The sequence below is a fragment of the Microcaecilia unicolor genome, chromosome 9 (genome assembly GCF_901765095.1).
Source record: "Microcaecilia unicolor chromosome 9, aMicUni1.1, whole genome shotgun sequence".
Taxonomy (NCBI): domain Eukaryota; kingdom Metazoa; phylum Chordata; class Amphibia; order Gymnophiona; family Siphonopidae; genus Microcaecilia; species Microcaecilia unicolor.
The window spans coordinates 150,354,859-150,375,653 of NC_044039.1; the positions used below are offsets into that span (position 1 = coordinate 150,354,859).

At 44.7% G+C, this 20,795-nt stretch overlaps 1 protein-coding gene across 1 annotated transcript; it reads right to left on the bottom strand.

Annotated features, from left to right (window-relative positions):
• Positions 1-254: 254 nt before the first annotated feature.
• LOC115477611 lies at positions 255-10,230 on the bottom strand. Its single transcript, XM_030214605.1, has 2 exons — positions 9,039-10,230; positions 255-424 (listed from the first exon to the last, which is right to left on the bottom strand). The coding sequence occupies exon 1, from the start codon at positions 9,947-9,949 to the stop codon at positions 9,056-9,058; it is 894 nt and encodes a 297-aa protein (XP_030070465.1). The 5' UTR covers positions 9,950-10,230; the 3' UTR covers positions 255-424; positions 9,039-9,055.
• Positions 10,231-20,795: the final 10,565 nt, after the last annotated feature.

Sequence of the window (20,795 nt, forward strand, 5' to 3'; positions counted from 1 at the left end):
CTCCGTATCTGTGTGTAATGGCCATCTAACCCTTCATTCACACACCACAGAAACTGAAATTAGTCACACTAATGACACATCCTTTGACCTTGACTTCTAGGGACTCAAGAGAACAGATCAACACAAATTACAGATTTAAATGTAAAATTCCCTTACTATATTTATCAACCTGAAAAATAAAACTTTTAAAAAAATATACAAGACTTTTGATACAGATATATCTTTAAAGAACTCATAACTACAGGCGGCTATAAGGGTTGTTTCATTTCTTTTAGAAAGAGTCACGAAATCGTGATTTTATAGTCTTGAGTTATGAGCTGACAGTTAGACAATCCTGTATCGGGTTTTGCAGATCCTGTGAATTTGTTTTCCTGGTTGTTGTGTTTGCAAAATTACTCCTCTTTCTGAAGACAGAAGCCTTCACCTAAAAAGCCTTTAGTGCAGAAAAAAAGGAATTTTCTATTATAAGTTATTAAATAGATTATTTTGTGTAAAAAGTTCTCTCAGTGAATAAAAATTTCAGATGCAGTAATAAACTTAAACTTGCATTTCATTCTATAGAAAGGCCTCACTGTACACAGTATTCAACCATATGGGAGCATTTGGTTCATGCATAACTGCACAATTTTTACATCCACTAGACTCTCAAAAAATGTGGCCCATTACAATGTTTCTTTAGTATGAGATTGACACAGGGCGGGCAGAATTCTATAGTGCCACTGAGAAGCTATAGTCTAGACTGTATGTCTATACATGAAATTAACCTAAATATGAAATAAACATATACTAACATCAAGAGAAAGTGCATTGATTGCACAGTGAATATCTAATAGCACCTCTAATCTTTAATATAAACAAACATAGGGGCATGTTTACTAAAGAGCATTAAGTGTACTTAAACTCTGGAATTCATTACCAGAGAATGTGGTAAAAGCAGTTAGCGTTGCAAGGTTTAAAAAAAAATGGATTATTTCCTAAAAGAAAAGTCCATAAGCCATTATTAAAATGGACTTGGGAAAATCCACTTCTTATTTCTAGGATAAGCAGCTTAAAATATGTTTTACATCTGGGATCTTGCCAGTTACTTGTGACCTAGATTGGCCACTATTGTAAACAGGATACTGGGCTTGATGGCATCTTTGGTTTCTCCAGTATCTGGCAATGCTTATGTTCTTATGTCATTTAACACAGATTAACAGCATAATTAACCCAGGTTAAATATAACAGCTGTGCGATAACTGTTGGGGGGGGGGGGGGGTCGTTCCAGGATTCTCCCTGCAGTTTCCAGAAGGATGTGTTTCACTAATGCGCCCCGACGTGTGACACAGGGGGCCGCAGAGAGACAGAGCCGGGCCCGGGCCGCTGCCAACCCACCACTCAGGATGCAGCCACTGCCTCCCCACCTTGGAAAGCAGCTTGCGGCCGCAACCCCTCACTCACTCACTCAGGCTGCCACCGCCCACCACCCCCTACCTTCCTACTTCAGTGTGTCTGCTCCTCCCCAGCCTACAAGGGGGGCCCGGGCATCAGGGTCTCTCTCTCTTCTGCTCCTGTGTGCCGGGACTGAGTTATCGCCTTTTGCAATCACCCAGGTCCCAACAAAAACAGGAGAGACACAGACCATGGTGCTGGGCCCCCATTGGAGGCTAGGCCCAGGAATTGTTGCCTCACCTGCCCCCCCTCTGCGGCCCTGGTGTGATGTTAAGTGAAGCAACGTTAACTGTATAGTTGCCAATTACTACATGCTACCTACTGCACACTGGCTGCAATGTGCAGAGCATGCCCAGTCTCCTCCCATACTTTGCCCAGTCCCTGCCTCATCCCACGCTAAAGAGTTATCATTGGACTTTTAGCACACTGAATTAGCTGATAGCGCGCATTAAAATCCATGCTAAAGGCTAGATTCTATAAGAGGGCATGCCAATATCGACATACACTAGTGTTCTATAATGGAATCTTGGCGCCAAAATGCCATTTATAGAATTGCTCCAAATAGCTTACGATCTAAGGGGGTCTTTTACTAAGCTGCGATAACGTTTTTAGCTCGTGGTAGAAATCAGCTGGCGGTAAACGTCAAGACGTCCATTATATTCCTAAGGGCATGTCGGCATTTACCGCCAGCTGATCTCTACCGCAAGCTAAAAACGCTACTGCAGCTTAGTAAAAGCCCCCCCCCCCTCCAAGTGAATACCTGAGGTGATGGAAAAAGGGATTTCTTCAAGGCCACAAGCAGTGTTAGTGGAAGAAACAGGATTTGAACCTTGACTTCCCTATTCTCAGCCTGTTGCTTTAACCATTAGACCTTTTCCTGGACATTTTAAAATGGACATGATTTTAAATTTAGATGCACCAGAAGAAGTCAGATGTGATATGATCTCTGACAATACAGTTCATGAACATTTAGGACTGGCTTTTGATGGACTATGTTTATTGATACTGAAGTTGGAGGTGTTGTTGGATATTTACAGTCCAATCCAATTGGACATAGTGTATGAATCAACACTCAGGTGTATACAGAGATCAGACCACCACCCACAATGCACACCCCATAGGCAAGCATAGATCAATGAGCACCAGGCCAGAATATTAAAACGTCCATTTTACCCTGTAACAGTGTTACAATCAGCAGGTGTAAAATTGCTGTGGCATATAAGAATGGATTGAGTGGAATAACCCCAAAAGTAGGATGTGGACAGCGCTTTAAGTCATTACAACTTTAGGTCAATCCTATAGATTTTAACTGTTTAGCAGGAAGATAATGAGGGTTTTTTTTTTTGTTTTAGTTTTTATGGATTTGGACTTGTAGGACCAAATTCTATATATGGTACCGAAAAATTGACACAGAAAAAAATAAGCGCCAAACACTTTTCTATAAATGGCGCTTGAAGTTGGTGCTGTTTATAAACTAGCACCACGATCCACGTCTAACTTTTAGGTGCGAGGATTTATACCAACTGAAACCTGGTGTAAATCCCCGTGCCTAAATTTTAGGTGCGGATCTGTAAGAGTGTGCGCAAATTCTTGGAACACCCATGATCCGCCCATGCCCTCCCATGGCCACTCCCCTTTTCAGATCTGCACACTAGAATTTATGTGCGCATCTTTACAGAATATGCTTAGCAAGATGTGCACGTGCATTCTAATTATTGCTAATTAGCATTGATAATTATTAGCCCCCCCATTTATCAATGCTAATTGGTTCATTATTCAATTAAGTGCTGTGTGAAAATTGGGTGCATACCCAAATTTGCGTGTGCACTTTTGAGTGTCATATATAGAATCCGTCCTATAATGAACTAAGAGCCCCTCCAAAAGATTCCTTCATAGTGCTTTGCTTACCTACCTCTCTCCTGACCTAGATGCATAGGTGCCAGCTCTGTGGGTGCTTGAGCACCCCCCAATTACTCTGACGAGGGAGTGTTCATTTGTGTTATGTGTAGCACCCCCAATCATTTTGAAAAGTTGGCTCCTATGCCTAGATTCCTCATGTTAGACTAATGTTTGTCCTCAGTAAATGAACAGAAATTGTGACAAGTCCTGTAGTGGTTACACAAGACATATTACAACACTGCACACATCTGCTATACAATGATTAATAATAATATCAGAGACTAGATGAAAATCAGCAAACTCATGTCAGTAGCTGGAGACTCAGCATCCAAAGGATTTCTCAAAGCCCTAAGCATGGAAATTTAGGGGTGGGAAGAAGGTGTGGCATTTTTCTATTGAAATTGCTGGCTACAGGAAACTCTTTGACAAGCCATAGTGGAAAAACAACTAGCATGGGAGAGAAATAAGAAGGAAATCTGCTCTTAAATCGCGAAATTGGAAACCAACTCAATTAACTGGTATATATACAACACATATATTTAACACAATGACCCACAAGATCATACACGGTGAATCCCCCGGCTACATGAGTGATTTGATCGACCTCCCTTGCCAGAAACAGATCTATTTCTTCACGAACTTATCTTAACCTACACACCTTCCCAATTGCAGAGGAATTAAATACAAGACCTACTATGCATCCAGTTTCTCCTTTTTGGGCAGCCAGCTTTCGCACCGAGGATATATCTCCAAATGTTGCCCGGGAGGGAAAGGTTAGGACAGCTGTTGTACTTGGTGATTCGATCATTAGGCATATAGATAGCTGGGTGGCTGGTGGACGTGAGGATCGCCTGGTGACTTGCCTGCCTGGTGCGAAGGTGCGGACCTCACGCGTCACCTAGATAGGATTTTATATAGTGCTGGGGAGGAGACGGCTGTCTTGGTACATGTGGGTACTAATGACATAGGAAAATGTGGGAGAGAGGTTCTGGAAGCAAAATTTAGGCTCTTAGGTAGAAAGCTGAAATCCAGATCCTCCAGGGTAGCATTTTCTGAAATGCTACCTGTGCCACACGCAGGGCCCAAGAGACAGGCAGAGCTCCAGAGTCTCAATGCGTGGATGAGACGATGGTGCAGGGAGGAGGGCTTTAGATTTGTTAGGAACTGGGCAACATTCTGGGGAAGGGGGAGCCTATTCCGAAAGGATGGGCTCCATCTTAACCAGAGTGGGACCAGGCTGCTGGCATCGGTGTTTAAGAAGGAGATAGAGCAGCTTTTAAACTAGAAATGGGGGGAAGGCCGACAGTCGCTCAAAAGAGCATGGTTCGGGATAAGGTATCTTTCAAAGATATCACCATAACAGGGAAGATAGAGTATCCTGATAGTGAGGTTGCAAAGAGATTGTAGTAGATCGGGTATCTTTAAATAACAATAAAAATCAGACAAAAGATTGCCAATTAATACTGTCAAGTACTAAGCATGATGTACTTAGGAACAACAAACATAGTTTGAAATGTCTATATGCGAATGCCAGGAGCCTAAGAAATAAGATGGGGGAGTTGAAATATATTGCACTAAATGAAAAATTAGATATAATAGGCATCTCTGAGACCTGGTGGAAGGAGGATAACCAGTGGGACACTGTCATACCGGGGTACAAATTATATCGTAGTGATAGGGTGAATCGGATTGGTGGAGGGGTAGCATTGTATATTAACGAGAGCCTTGAATCAAATAGATTGAAAATTCTGCAGGAAACAAAACACTCCTTGGAATCACTGTGGATTGAAATTCCATGTGCAAAGGGGAAAAGGATAGTGATAGGAGTGTACTACCGTCTGCCTGGCCAGGACGAACAGACGGATGCGGAAATGTTAAAGGAAATCAGGGACGCAAACAAACTGGGCAACACAATAATAATGGGGGATTTCAATTACCCGCATATAGACTGGGTTAATGTAACATCTGTACACGCAAGGGACATAAGATTTCTTGATGAAATCAAGGACAGCTTCATGGAACAGCTAGTCAGGAGCCGACAAGAGAAGGAAAAATACTAGACTTAGTCCTTAGTGGTGCTCATGATCTAGTGCAGGGGGTAACGATACGAGGGCCGCTTGATAACAGTGATCATAATATGATCGGTTTTGATATTGGCATTGAAGGAAGTGAAACTAGGAAATCAAGTACGCTAGCGTTTAACTATAGAAAAGGTGATTACGACAAAATGAGAAAAATGGTGAAAAAAAGACTGAAAGGAGCAGCTCGCAGAGTAAAAAACTTGCATCAGGCGTGGATGCTGTTTAAAAACACCATCCTGGAGGTTCAGGACAAATATATTCCACGTATTAGAAAAAAGGGAAAAAAGACTAAACGTCAGCCGGCGTGGCTAAACAGTAAGATAAAGGAAATCATTAGAGCCAAAAAACAATCCTTCAGAAAGTGGAGAAGAGAACCAACTGAAAGTAACAGGATAGATCATAAGGAATGCCAAGCCAAATGCAAAGCGGAGATAAGGAGGGCAAAAAAGGACTTTGAGAAGAAATTAGCGTTGGAAGCAAAAATACATAGTAAAAATTTTTTTAGATACATTAAAAGCAGGAAACCGGCCAAAGAGTCGGTTGGGCCGCTGGACGAAAATGGTGTTAAAGGGGCGATCAAGGAGGACAAAGCCGTAGCGGAGAAATTAAATGAATTCTTTGCTTCGGTCTTCACCGAGGAGGATTTGGGGGACACACCGGTGCCGGAAAGAATATTTGAAGCGGGGGAGTCGGAGAAACTAAACAAATTCTCTGTAACCTTGGAGGATGTAATGGGTCAGTTCAGCAAGCTGAAGAGTAGTAAATCACCGGGACCTGATGGTATTCATCCCAGAGTATTAATAGAACTAAAAAATGAACTTGCGGAGCTACTGTTAGAAATATGCAATCTGTCCCTAAAATCGAGTGTAGTACCGGAAGACTGGAGGGTAGCCAATGTTACTCCGATTTTTAAGAAGGGTTCCAGAGGAGATCCGGGAAATTATAGACCGGTGAGTCTGACGTCGGTGCCGGGCAAGATGGTGGAGGCTATTATTAAGAATAAAATTGCAGAGCATATACAAAAACATGGACTGATGAGACAAAGTCAGCACGGATTTAGTGAAGGGAAGTCTTGCCTCACCAATCTAATGCATTTTTTTTGAGGGGGTAAGCAAACATGTGGACAATGGGGAGCCGGTTGATATTTTATATCTGGATTTTCAGAAGGCGTTTGACAAAGTGCCGCACGAAAGACTCCTGAAGAAATTGCAGAGTCATGGAATCGGAGGTAGGGTATTATTATGGATTAAGAACTGGTTGAAAGATAGGAAGCAGAGAGTAGGATTGCGTGGCCAGTATTCTCAGTGGAGGAGGGTAGTTAGTGGGGTCCCGCAGGGGTCTGTGCTGGGTCCGTTGCTTTTTAATGTATTTATAAATTACCTAGAGATGGGAATAACTAGTGAGGTAATTAAATTCGCCGATGACACAAAATTATTCAGGGTCGTCAAGTCGCAGGAGGAATGTGAACGATTACAGGAGGACCTTGCGAGACTGGGAGAATGGGCGTGCAAGTGGCAGATGAAGTTCAATGTTGACAAGTGCAAAGTGATGCATGTGGGTAAGAGGAACCCGAATTATAGCTACGTCTTGCAAGGTTCCGCGTTAGAAGTTACGGATCAAGAAAGGGATCTGGGTGTCGTCGTCGATGATACGCTGAAACCTTCTGCTCAGTGTGCTGCTGCGGCTAGGAAAGCGAATAGAATGTTGGGTGTTATTAGGAAGGGTATGGAGTCCAGGTGTGCGGATGTTATAATGCCGTTGTATCGCTCCATGGTGCGACCGCACCTGGAGTATTGTGTTCAGTACTGGTCTCCGTATCTCAAAAAAGATATAGTAGAATTGGAAAAGGTACAGCGAAGGGCGACGAAAATGATAGTGGGGATGGGACGACTTTCCTATGAAGAGAGGCTGAGAAGGCTAGGGCTTTTCAGCTTGGAGAAGAGACGGCTGAGGGGAGATATGATAGAAGTGTATAAAATAATGAGTGGAATGGATCGGGTGGATGTGAAGTGACTGTTCACGCTATCCAAAAATACTAGGACTAGAGGGCATGAGTTGAAGCTACAGTGTGGTAAATTTAAAACGAATCGGAGAAAATTTTCTTCACCCAACATGTAATTAGACTCTGGAATTCGTTGCCGGAGAACGTGGTACGGGCGGTTAGCTTGACGGAGTTTAAAAAGGGGTTAGATAGATTCCTAAAGGACAAGTCCATAGACCGCTATTAAATGGACTTGGAAAAATTCCGCATTTTTAGGTATAACTTGTCTGGAATGTTTTTACGTTTGGGGAGCGTGCCAGGTGCCCTTGACCTGGATTGGCCACTGTCGGTGACAGGATGCTGGGCTAGATGGACCTTTGGTCTTTCCCAGTATGGCACTACTTATGTACTTATGTACTTATGTACCAAGACCTATCCGATTAATTAACGACTACTTGCCCTTTAGAAAAATGCTGAAAGCTCACCTCTTTAAGCAAGCCTACTCTAATGTCCCAACCTAATCTTACCAACCTCCAATCCCAATTCTGTTCTGACTTAGATACTGACCTCAGTAAGTTTTACTTACCCCACCTCCCCATTCCCCCTCTATGCATCCCATCCTTCTCTTCTCCATCTCTCCTTTATTATATCCCTCCTTACCCCTTTTCCCCCAACTTATACTATCCTATCTACCCTATTTTATCCTAATCATACATTATCAAGCTCAACTTTATAATGTTTACCGTTTTGAAATTTCTATTATAAGACTTTGTATTTCGAATTACTATGTAAGCCGCATTGAGCCTGCATTGTGTGGGAAAGCGCGGGGTACAAATGTAATAAATAAATAAATATACAACACCTAATGAATGATGAATGAAACAGTTACTTACATCAGTCTCACTGTGGCACTTAGAATTCCCTTGCAAGGCAGAGAGATCCCAGGATATAAAGCTACAAAGAGATTTATTTTCCACATGTGAAGTAGTCAAGTGAAAGGGGGCACATCAGATTTTGTGATGGGTATGACATCACATCCCTAGGCCACATCGTCAGTCTTACACCTGCGATTCCCTAATCTAACCCTTAAAACTGATTAATAGTAGTCAAAGAGTTAGTATGTGCAGAAAACCAGCCAAATCTAGAAATGAAATATGGCCTGTGTATAGTTTGACTGTATCAACATACCTGAGCTCCATGCTATGTGGAATCCTTTGTTGTATAAATAACTCAATCTAGTGTCCCAAGGCCCAGCACATCGCAATGTATACCTTAGGCAAATAAAATATTTATTTATATAGGTATACAGTGAAGAGTTTTTTTCAGTGATAGTTGAAATACCAACTATTTGCCCCTAGGGGGTAACCAACACAATTTCTATAGAGCTCAGCTCCAGAAAGAACTGTGTATAAAATGTTGGGCCCTTCAGGCAAATAGCTAATAAGCTCTTTGGGCAGAAGAATGGAAAAAGTCTGAGCAACAAAAAATGAATTAGCATCAGGTACCAGAATCTAGCAGATAGAGCACTGAGCAAACTACAGAAGCAGCAGAATTTCGTTTTGTAGAGTTCAGCAGGTTTCAAGAATAATGCATTGACTCATTTAGGTTCGGTCTTTTAAAATAATCTATAATCAAAAGTTTCTTACAACAACGTCAGTAGCAGCTATAAACTTCCTGCGGGAGATGTGTGTTTTGAAAGTGCTTGCTCAGTGTCTGTTGAGGCTTCCTCTGTGGGCTGAGGTGAAGTACTTGCAGCTGCATCCGATTCTCCATTTGAATTTGGGGAATAAAATGCTTTCCTCGCTGTTTCTGTGACTCCAGGTGTTGCCCTAAACGTAGGATCATTTTCTGCATCTTTGGCGGTGCTTTTGCTTGGCTGGACTTCTGGTCCTCCTTCCCGGTCTCTGGATATGCCAGGGGGGGCATCCGTTCCAGCTGTGCTCACGGTAGCACCTATGTCATAGTCTGGTGTCTGATTAGCCCCCACAATTACTGGAGCTAGACTTGGACTGGGAAATGATGTAGCCACAGTCACCTCTTGCGTATTTTCTTTCTTGAGATCGAGGGATTTAATGCCTTGATCTTCCAACACACTATGACGTTCTGTGTAGGCGCTGTAATTTGGTGTCCCAGCACCATTTTCAAACAGTGGGGCTTTGGCTCGGATTCCAAGACCCTCTTTTAACTCGAGCGACCTTTTCTTAGGATTTGAGTCTTGGCTTCCCGGTCCAGTTCTGGCCATGTCTTCGGACTGAGCAGTGCTGGTGGGACCTGTGGGAGATGAAGGGTACCCGCTTGCTGCATCTACCTGAGTTGTGACCTCCTGGCCTGGGCTGCTGCTGTTGGGCTCACCGCTGGATTTTACGGGCTTCCAGATCAGACTGTAATACACAGCTAGGATGATGGCAGCCAAAGACACAGAGAGAACATAAGCAAAAACAGTGGCTAATCTCACCCATTTCTTGTTGGTTTTAGCAGCCATTTTTGCCTTCTTATCCCCTGTATAGGTGGCAGGTTTGCCCCGCTCCACGTTGGGCATGAAGTCTTTGTCCTTCATATTGCCCCTGTTTTTACCCCTGTGTTCCACTGTTCCGTCCGTTTTGGAAGAAATGCGCAGAGCTCCCAAGTCAGAAGCAATTTCAAATTAAAAAAAAAAAGAGGGATTTTAGCAAACAGTTGCGTCCCACATCTGCTCTCCCTCAAGACATCGCGGTTCTTAGCTAGCTTGAATCAATCATAAAATGACATTTTTGCAGCTCTGGTCTCCCTGCGTTGTAGCATCAGTCCTTGATGCAGGTTTACTTGCAATGGTGTTTGTTTCCTGTTGAGGTATCAAAGGATGCTGGTCCCAGCTGAGACAAGAGCACGGTGCGTCTTACGTCTTTTCCCAGAGAAATTATCCACGCTTTGTTTCTCAGCACTGCCTTCCATCTCCTCCAGCATATGAAGCCCTTTCCCTCCAGCATTAAACAACAGACAGAAGAAACAAGGGAGGACCAGAGCTCTTAAAAGGGCAATGCCAGTGGCTGGGATGAGAGGTTGCGGCTGGTTGTTATAGCAACGATGACAACTTGCCAAACTTGTCAGTGACAAAACCTTGAGCATCACATACTTGAAGGATTCTGAAAGAGGGCTGAAGTAGTGCAGCCTGCCCAGTTTCAGTGCCATATTTTTGTTTAAGGCAGACACAAAAATAAGCTGATCTTTCTTAGGCATTAGAGGTGGCTTTGTCATTCCACTATCTCCTCCTCTTCCACCATCTCTATTAGCAGCTTCTGGCTGGGGAGATTCTATCCTTCATAAGTCTTTTATATTTAGGGTGCCTACTAACTCTTTACCTTCCAAATTATGACACGTGATTGAGTCTTTGTTACAGTTCAGAAAGCAACTGAAGACAGTTTTTTTGCTCAAGCTTATTTTTTTTGAATCTCAATTGAAATGTGCATGTATTGATACAGCTCAGATTTTATTTGAGAATATGATGTTATTTTATTGTTTTTATCATTTGTTTGTTCTGTTTTAATTTTGTCTGTTTTGTTGATTTTATTATGTATGTTTCTATTGTAACCCGCCTAGATTGGTAGGATAGTGCAGGTAATAAATGTTTAAAATAAATACATATGTTGATAGAGCTGTGGATGGAGGCATGCTGGTGCAACTTCAGAAGGGAGAGAATGAGGACTGATCTGGAGACTCTATTGCCATGTGAAGCACCCAAATTTGATTCCTGGGTCAGGTTTTGTTTTTTTGTTACATTTGTACCCCACGCTTTCCCACTCATGGCAGGCTCAATGCGGCTTACATGGGGCAATGGAGGGTTAAGTGACTTGCCCAGAGTCACAAGGAGCTGCCTGTACCTGAAGTGGGAATCAAACTCAGTTCCTCAGTTCCCCAGGACCAAAGTCCGCCACCCTAACCACTAGGCCACTCCTCCACTTGGCTTCCAAGTTTGGCTGGGATTGGGGATACTGGAGGTAAAATTCATGACCTGTGGAGGCGGGAGCTCCAGTCATCACACAGCAGTGACATCTAGTGACTGGATTTAGGGTCTGTGATTATAGGTTTCTGGACATAGCCCTGCATCATTCTCACTGGCTGAGGACTATTACTGCAATGTCTGGATTAATTGAGTTGAGGAGAGATGAGACTAGCCCGAGAGTTCATCTCAAAGGGCCTCATTAACCAGGGACTGGGCTTCTTATCTGGGACTCTGGGAGCTGCTGGAGGTCGGGGCTTCTAGAAGGTTGGGGAGTCCTGGGAGGAAGGCAGAGGTTGAAGTGTTTGGAGCAACCAGTATCTGCCATCTCCAGTGGTCTGCCCTAGAAGAGAGGAGGGGTACTAGAGTATATTTATATTAGGCCCCAGCAGAGGGCTGGCTTTTCCCTGCTCCTCAACAACAGCTGTGTCGGAGGAGCTGGAGGCAGCAGTAGACACTGTTCTAGTCTGGAAATTTTGCCGGTGCCTTGGTGGGGAGTCAGGAACCCTTCAGCAGGTTTGTACTTCTCCGGGAGGTTCCCTCCCCCCTCCGGGTGGTGGGAAACTTGGTGGTGCGCTACTGTACCAGTGGTCATGTGAATCAGGTCAAAAGCGAGCCTGCTTCTGCTGGTTGGGTCTGATTTTTCAGGTTGGGCTGCTGCTTCGTTCTGCCCCATGGGACACTGCATCTAGGGTGCAGGCTTCGGCCCTTCTGCCCGGCTTTGGTGTCATGGCCTCTTCTGCCCCTCCCCCTCGTGATTGGGCCTTGCCTCTGCTGGTGTCTTGGTGGTGGTGGGGAGTTAGGTTTGGCTCCCATTCTGACAGGCAGGGTCATGTGTCTCTGGCTGCCTGTTTGCCTGTGAGTGCAAACAGGAGGGGGGGTCAATGGGAGGGCTCCTGGTTCCTAGGTAGGGTCTTCCCTCATTCTTTCTGGGATGTGGGGTGTTGGAGATCGGTGCCTGGTGGCGGTAGACTGGTTGCTGAGGGTTGGCCTTCCCCTAGTGGGCCCAATCAGTCCTTGGAGGGGGGATTTCTTCTGCCCCACACTGGTGTTCAGGTGGGGCCTGCAAGGGAAGGAAGGATATTCCCTGGGGGGATGAGGTGCTGATGAGTGGGCCTGGAAACATTCCTGTTCTCTTTGTTGTCCCTACTGCTAGCTGGAGGCAGGAGTCTTATCTGCTTGGACTGGGGAGCAAGGGTGTGCCTTATGGGCAGGAGATGCAGGGAAGTTGAGTTGGGGGCAAGTTCTGCTGTTTTCTTCTATGCAGGTTCTTTCAATGAGCGGCAGTGAGGGGGGTCCTGGCGTCAGCCTTCTACCTTCCACCTTCTGCCATGGCTGTGAGTGTGAATCCTGGAGCATCTGCATTGGGGATCTTGTGATGGGAGCAGCTGGGAGTGGGGTGGCTATGGCTGGAGCTAGGCCATGGACATCTGGTAACAGGCTTTTCCAGGGTGCATGCATGCTAGTCTATTTGGACCATCACTGCGGGGCCTTATGTTGGTCTTCAACATAAGGCCCCTTCAAATCTAAGCTAAAAGCCCACCTTTTTGATGCTGCTTTTAACTTCTAACCCTTATTTTATCATCCTCACTTTAATATTCCCTTATCTCATGTTTGTCCTGTTTGTCTGTCCTAATTAGATTGTAAGCTCTGTCGAGCAGGGACTGTCTCTTCATGTTCAAGTGTACAGTGCTGCATACGTCTAGTAGTGCTTTATCTTATTCCTCTTTCTCTTCTGCTGCTTCTGCTGTTCCGGTGGTAGTCAGGGTTGCTCTGGTGGCCTTATCTGGGTTATGGGAGCGGGTTCTCAGGACCTTATATATGAGGATTGTGATATGGTTCTGTATGGCAATGTTTAAATTCTCATAGGACAGGATGCAGCGAAGGGGTACTGAGCTGTCCTAGTTGGAGGTGCGGTGCAGGAACAGTAGGTTTCTAGGCGTATGGCCTTTTGGATGCATTTCTTCTTCCGGTCAGCTAGTGTATGGGGGCTTGCTGTTGACATAGGCTGACACAGTCCTTGACGCTTGTCAGCATTATCAAGGATGGGCATGGTTTAAATTATGATGACTCCTTCCGTGAATGGTTTAAATTATGATGATTCCAGTGCTAGATGGAAGATAACTTGCGCACGTCATGTGGCATGCCAGGTGTCAACTTGGTATTGCGCATATGGTGCCTCATCTTGCAATGCCAAAAGCAGTCGAGCGTGGGTAAGATCAATGGGGGCGCAATAGCTCCTTTCACTCCTACACCTTGGGGGTTGGAGCTGGTGGGCTGGGGAGTGGATTGATGTCTGTTGGTATTTCAAAGGGTTGTCTGGCCCCTTCTTCACCTGTGATTTTGTCATGCATTTTTCTGCTGTGGACGGGGGGCAAGTGGTGAGGAATGCTCTGAGAGGGGTGCTGATGACATTACCCCTGTCCTTTAATAGGTTCCCTCCCTTGCTCCTGGTGCTTACCCATGTACACATTTGTTACTGTGTGACCATGGCTATGGCGTTTAAGGAGGGGAGGCGTGGCTGTAATATTGGAGAGGGGTTTTACTGGGATTTTTCTTGCTTTGTTTCCTATGGTCCTTGTTGATGCTACAGTTCACTATTCATCTTCTATCAAATGGCCCAGGGAGATTGTGTTTAGGAAATTGGTGGGGGGGGGGGGGGGGGGGGGGGTAGCGTGTTTGGGCCAGTTTACAGGCATATTGGAGTCTTGGTTTCTGGTGCTTGCTCTATCCCCTTTTACAGTAATTCTGAATGGTAGATGGGCACATTGTTGTAGCTACAGTATCGGTCTTACTGTTCTGGTTGATTGGTCCATGATGGTACTCCTAGTGACTTCTGTATGATGCGTCCTTCTCCGTTGCCTTGACGCTGGTTAGTCGATGGGGGTGGGAGTCTTGATGGCGAAAGGGGATGTGGAATTGGACTTTCGGCTTCTCAGGGCTCATCTGTCCTCCTTCCTTCTAAACAGTTTTGCTTTTGCAGAGGCCTTTAATATGATACATGCATGCCGCTGGCATGTCCTAATTTTGCACGTACTTTGAGATGTTTGGCACTGTTATTCATTGTGGGACTGTTCAGTGTCCAGCCTCGCATGCATGGTTCACAACGAGATGAGGTCTTGTTTCAGTTGGGCCTGCTGTGAGTGAGGAGGGTTTTGAGCTCCTGGAGGCATTTCTAGGGGTGGCTGGGTCCTTGGGAACACCTTTGGCAGAGGACACAATGGAAGGCCCAGTTTTGGTTACCACCCTGGGGAAGTTGCTTTGGAGCATGGGGTGCTTGATTGCTAAAGGCTGGGGTTGTGCAATGGGTACCCTGATTGCTGTTCTTACAGATCTGACGTCTACTTTTGCATGCAGTGCTGTCCCTCCTTCATAGTATGTTGGGCTTTCCATCAGGCCCTACAAGATGTATCGTAATTGTTACAGCTTATGTCATTTGTGCGCTTGTCGGCAGGGGATTAGGTTGGATCTCTGGGTGTGACTTGGGTTTTGGACTCCTTTCATTGGATATTGGCATTGTGGGAGAAGGAGGGGGTCTGTGGTCATTATTGTGTAGTCACGGATGTGGCGGGAGTTTGGGGGTTTGGCATCATCTGCCAGGGTGCTTGGTATGCAGCCCTCTGGTTTTTGCCATTTGTGGTTGGGGTGGTGGTGGTTGTGAATAGGCAGACTGCTGTGTCTCTTAGAATTCATTGGACAGGGAGATGGTGCTCTGCTGTGTCAATCTTGCTTTCTGTCTTAGGGCTAGGCACATTCCGGGTGTTAGGCTGGCAGCTTCCCCTTTCTTGTTCCTTGTTCAATGTCTCTGGGACTCTCACACTGGATCGGATTCCAAGAGAATGCCAAAGCCCGTGCATCTTTGGGAGCTGGGCAGGCTGATGTCTGGGCATTGTTGAAGGACTCGGTTGCAGTGGCAACTCGGGTGGCGTTGTGTCTGGGTTATGATACTATTGTTTCCTCCCTGCAAGAGGGAGGTTGGGTAGGGGTCTGGCAATGGATTTGGGTTGGCACACTATACTTGCTTGCAGTGGCGTGAGCTGCTCTATGGTTACAGTTTTCAGCTGGGGGCTGGGTTTGCATTCTTATCCTACTTCATTGGGTCATCTGGGACCCTTTCTCTGTGGTGCACTGCATGTTTGCTGATTGAGAGATTGAGAATCCTATGGTGCTGGACTTTTGTCAGTCTCTGTGTATAACTCATTGGCTGCGTTGTTGATTGGGTTGACTGCTGAGGTTTACACGGAGTTTGAGGCTTTATTATTTTGAGTTGCCTTCTTGCTGGTTTTGTGGTGCATTGCATATCAGCACACTCGTGGCAAGAGCACAGTGAGCACCATGGGTGGGAAGTTTGCTGGAGGAGCTCGGGTTGTAGCCGACTGTTGCTTTATGTATCTACATGGCTCTTTTTGAGGCAGGTCCGGTTGGCAGAGGTCACTCCAAGGTACTGCGCATGGCCAGGAGGCGGCTATGTTCCATTCAGTAGTGTTACTTCTCTAACATGTTGTCCCCTGGAGGTGCATGCTTTGCTGGTCCATACAGGTTGGGGAAGTTTTGCCCAGGTAACAGTTTTTGGCTGTGCTGCGAAGTGGTCTGTGGATGATTAGTGAGATCCATCCCGTTTTGGCCTGCACTCCTTATTGGGGTGGTAGCAAGGGCCAAGGAGGAGGCCTTGGTGGTGCAGCTATTCACAGCATGGGTCAATGGTCTTCTGGGGCCTTTCAAGGGATATTGTTTATTCTACCACTAAAGTTTTCCCTTTAAGAGATACTGTTGTTGACAACTTGTTCGGAGAGTGGTTCATAGACCTGGTCAAGGACGCTCAGTCTCTGGTCTTGTCATACCTTTCAGCTTCTAGTATGGTCTGGCATTACCCATGACCTGACTACTTGCAGATTCAGCAATGGACTCGGGTTGTGCTGGCATGGGGGGGGGGGGGCTATCAACTCAGGCATGGAGGGTTGATGCCCATTGTGTGAGGTTATTTGGGCATGCTCACATTCCTCTGTATGACTTTGTGGGGGGGATCATTAAATGGGTTTTTTTTCAGTTTTGCCCTTTGTAGGGGGGGCGGGTGGGTATTGAACAAGTCAGTGGCCACTGTGGCAGACACCTGAGCTAAAGGGGTTGCAGCTTATGGAGTATGAGTCACAACTTAAAACTGGGATCAAGTGATCAAGAATTGATAGTCATGGTGGGTCCATGACATGGTACAGGGGCATGGAGGTCCATGCCTGCTCCAAGGCCCTTTCTGTCAAGGCAGGGCTGGGGAGAGCAAAGATTGGCAGTGGTGGATGACTTGGCTACTTTGCTGTCAAGGTAAGTAGCCTGTAAGGGATTGTTTTTTTTTTTTTTTTTTTGTGGCCATGTGAAAAGCAGCTCAGGGTGTAACTGTTATTCACATTTGACTTCTGTAATTGTTAATAAACAAAGCTGTGGCCTGTTATACTTCCCGAGAGGTGTGTTGTTCAAGTTATTTACACTGGTTATTTGATGAAATAATAGAGTGGGGGGGGGGGGGGGGGGGTAGGGATTTGTGGGTCACAGGTAAGAAAGTCCCAGCTCCACTGATAATAAAATAGGATCTGTTAAGGGTAAGAGGATGGAAACTGAAGATTATGTGCTCCAGCTCAGAACAGCAGTGAAATGACTATGTACTCCCCAAAAGGCAAGGGAATGGGGGTGTATAACCAGCTTGGAATGGCATTTATAGCCCTAAATAAAAGGCATGGGAGAGGGGGGAACCTGCACTGAGTGGAAGTTACAACTCTTTACCACCTTTCAAGGCAGACTACATGGGCCAGTTTGGTCCCACAGCATTCATCTGCTGTGTTACTATGAGAAAAATCCTGAGTTGCAAATGAAAGCATGTGGCACTGTGGCCCGACAGGGGTCAGTTCCAGTTGAGCTGAATTTCAAAGCTGCAGGAAGAAAATACCAGGCCCAAAAAGGGGGAACGGATAGAACAGAACTCTCTATGCTTGGATGATCCTGTAGCTTCTCTATTATTTCCTCCCAGTGGTTCCTGGTAACTCTTTCTAGAACATTATATCTCTCCATCTCCACCTGGGAGTACTAACATTCTCTTTGAAATTCAAAAATCTGTCCTCAACATAAATACAGGCACACTTTGGCTCTGGAAACTGAAATTTCTGGAAGTGACATACAAGATACATGTTTCTCTCGTCACATAAGCATCAACATAGTGTCTTTTTATGCTTGAGGTCATGAAAATATTAAGGTCAGTTTCCCTTACTTTACAGTTTATTTTCATTTTATACAAAGCTATTAGATATGTCCAAAATAGTGATTTACAAAATATAAATTCTATAGAGATAGGCATAAGTACAAAATGGGAAAATTACTGTTTTTCTATAGCAAAGACAAAGTTTAGCATCTAACTATTTGATTCAAACTTAGGTTTAGTACTGTTTTTTCACAACGCTCTATCATTGGGATCTAGGCTAAAAGCCTTTTGGAACAAATATGTATACAGCTTAGTCTTAAATAGTGGGTAACAATATTCTAATGATACGTGTTGAGGTATGAGAGTCCAGAATGTGGGCCCAATACCCCTGAAGATAGTCATGGATGGACTGTAGATGAATATGGTGGAAAGAAGGAATAACTAATATGTTTTGATTGAATGGCTGCAGAGATGAGTGGTCCATTTTTCTGCCTCTGTTCTTAACCATGGAGGAGGGATGCTTTACTATCTAATTTACCTCCTCATGGACTGGAACAGACAGGCATTCATTCTGGCTCCTCCACCTCCCTTCAAACAACTTTTGCATAATCTGGTGGACGGGCTTCTAGATTTATAGTCCCCTCTCCTGCCTGCAGATCTGTTTAAAACATGCTAATTGTGTGGAAAAAAATGAGTTTTAAATGTTGCTGTTCAATTAGGAACAATCAGTGCGCTGAAGGTCAGAATTCTAATAGGACTTGATTGATGTAAATGCTTTCCTCTGGTTTCTTAATGGTGCAAAACCATTTAGAAGTGCATTGCTATAATAGTCTGAGTCTGCCTTTTTTTTTTTTTTTTACAGGATTCAGCTTCTGCTGCCCTGGATGGACCGAAGGACAGTCTACAAATGCAGCAACAGAAGCTACCAATTTAAAAAAAACTAAGTCTAGGCTTTCATAGGAATACAAAGAAATTCTCAGAAAAATGATGGGAGACCCCATGGGCCACTGGCTGAGCTATGTCTTACCGTCCAGGGGACTCAGGTTTGGTTTCTGGATCCTGCTTCCTTTCCTTAATGCTGACCAGATCCTGGGATGGATTCACAGCCATCAGCAGGGAGGGAGTCCCATATGGTGCATCAGCAACAGCTTTGACTAACACAACCTCCAAGTTAAAGAAGGCTGCCAACTACAAAAGGCAGGTGGAGGAAGGAGGAATAAAAATGGGGAAATCCCTGCCGGGAACTTTCTGTGATGAAGCTGCTAGACTGTTTTAGACAGAATGCTAGCGTAAGCATCTTTTTTTGTTGAGCAGATTAGAAGGAATGCACGAGTGAGTTCATTGTATAATTATTCATTTATAGTAATTGCAATATATCTCCGAGATGTCTTTGAATTAGGAAATACAAATTGCCAATCAACTAATGTAATTGAGGGTAAACAGGACATGGGAAAATCCCAATTCTTAGTCTACAATTCAAAGGGAATTATGCAGAAAAATCAGGAGCAGAAAATAAGGCAAAAACAACTTGTGGTAGAGAAACATGACATGTAAATCCAGGCATTAAATTAATGACCACAAATCCATCCGGTGGTACATTCATTCAGTTCCCTTAGGGTCAGGGTCAGTAATCTCTGCAGCAGCGAGTACAAATCTAAGCAGATCAGGGACAAGGAGAACATAATTCATATCGAGGAAGGAGAACTGAAGAAAAAAAACCCCAATAATTTCCTTCTGTTCTCTGTCACTTTAGCAAGTCTTGAAAAAGTCCTGATTCTTTGGCCCAAGCAAGGAGCTTGACTATTCAAAAAAAAAAAAAAACCCCACCTTATCATATTCAAGTTCTGGTCAAAAGCAAATGAGACTAGTAAGGAGGGCCCTTTCCAGTTCTTCTTGTGCTGATCTTTTCCAAGAGATTAACTCAAAACTGCCTATAAACAGCTAGGCCTCACCACGTACTTCAACCAGGTTAGCCCACATCTACTTCAATGCAAAAAGTCAATTTTATTCAGAGATGGAATGGCCTCAGCCAACATAACCTAGAAACCCAAGAAGCCTCCCTTCCCTTCTCTCTGTTTACACTTAAGACTCCCCCCCCCTTTACTCTTCTAGCTCCTGTAAAATTCCTATTCCTGAAATAATACACCAACGCTCAGTAATGGGATTAAGTAGGCCACAGCTTTATTTAAGTCTCAGAGGAGTGAACCAACAGGGTTTTTTGTTCTATCTCCTGTTCCTAGTGTCATTCTCGGAGCAGTAGCTATGGTTGGCCACCACAGCCCCCAGTACAACCAATTCTTGCTCCTCAGGAATTTCTGCCACTTATCAAATGCCCCTCTGAACTGCACCCCCCCCCCCCCCAAACGCTGTTAGCATGGGTTCCAAGAACACCGGTTCCAGGGACATGAGCCCATCCTCAGGTTCAGGTACCATAAACCCGTGCACCTATCTTTAACAGCACCAATAGCCTCACTGGCAGGCTTGCTTTCTGTTTGTCCTCCTACCAACTGGCTCAGGCCACCACCACAGGCATGGAACATGAAGTGAGACCATGTTCCCCCCCCCCCCCAACAAATAAATAAAGAGTAACTTCCTTGTAACAAACTTTAGCTTCTTCAAAAACCATTGCATGTTGCTTCTTCAAAAACCTTTGCATGTTGCTCGCATTCTGTTTTTGAATATGTAGCTACTCACAATGTAACCAGCAAAACCACATCTTGAAGCCTTCCAGTCACCCTTCTAGTCAAGAAAGCCTTCTTGCATTATCCCTGTTGAACCATCTACTTTTGAATTATCTGTTAATTTCATACTCCCATTGACCCCAATGCCTCATCTGTGTCTTTCACCTAACGATAATGCCCCAACACCCTGATTCTGGACTCACAGTCATCACTGTGTACAATCCAACCTACTCAAATCAACAGGTCTCTTGCTTGTTATTTAGCCAAAGCCATTAGCCTACCATAACTATTGTCCCCACCAGTGAATATTTGCCTGACAGCTCAGATCTCTTCTAGGGGGATAGCTGGTTTCAAAGCTTTCCTTTTGGCTTTAAACATCTGGCTGCAACATGCAACCCATTTGGCCTGCCCATTTCCTCTGGAATGACCCCATACAAAAGAAATGGCTCACAACTCAGACTATTCAAGCTCTTCAAACCCCACTGCTGGTGTCTATGAAAATAAGTAAGCTTCATGATCTGCTTGCTTTTATTGTCCAAACAGGTGTATCATGCAAAGACAC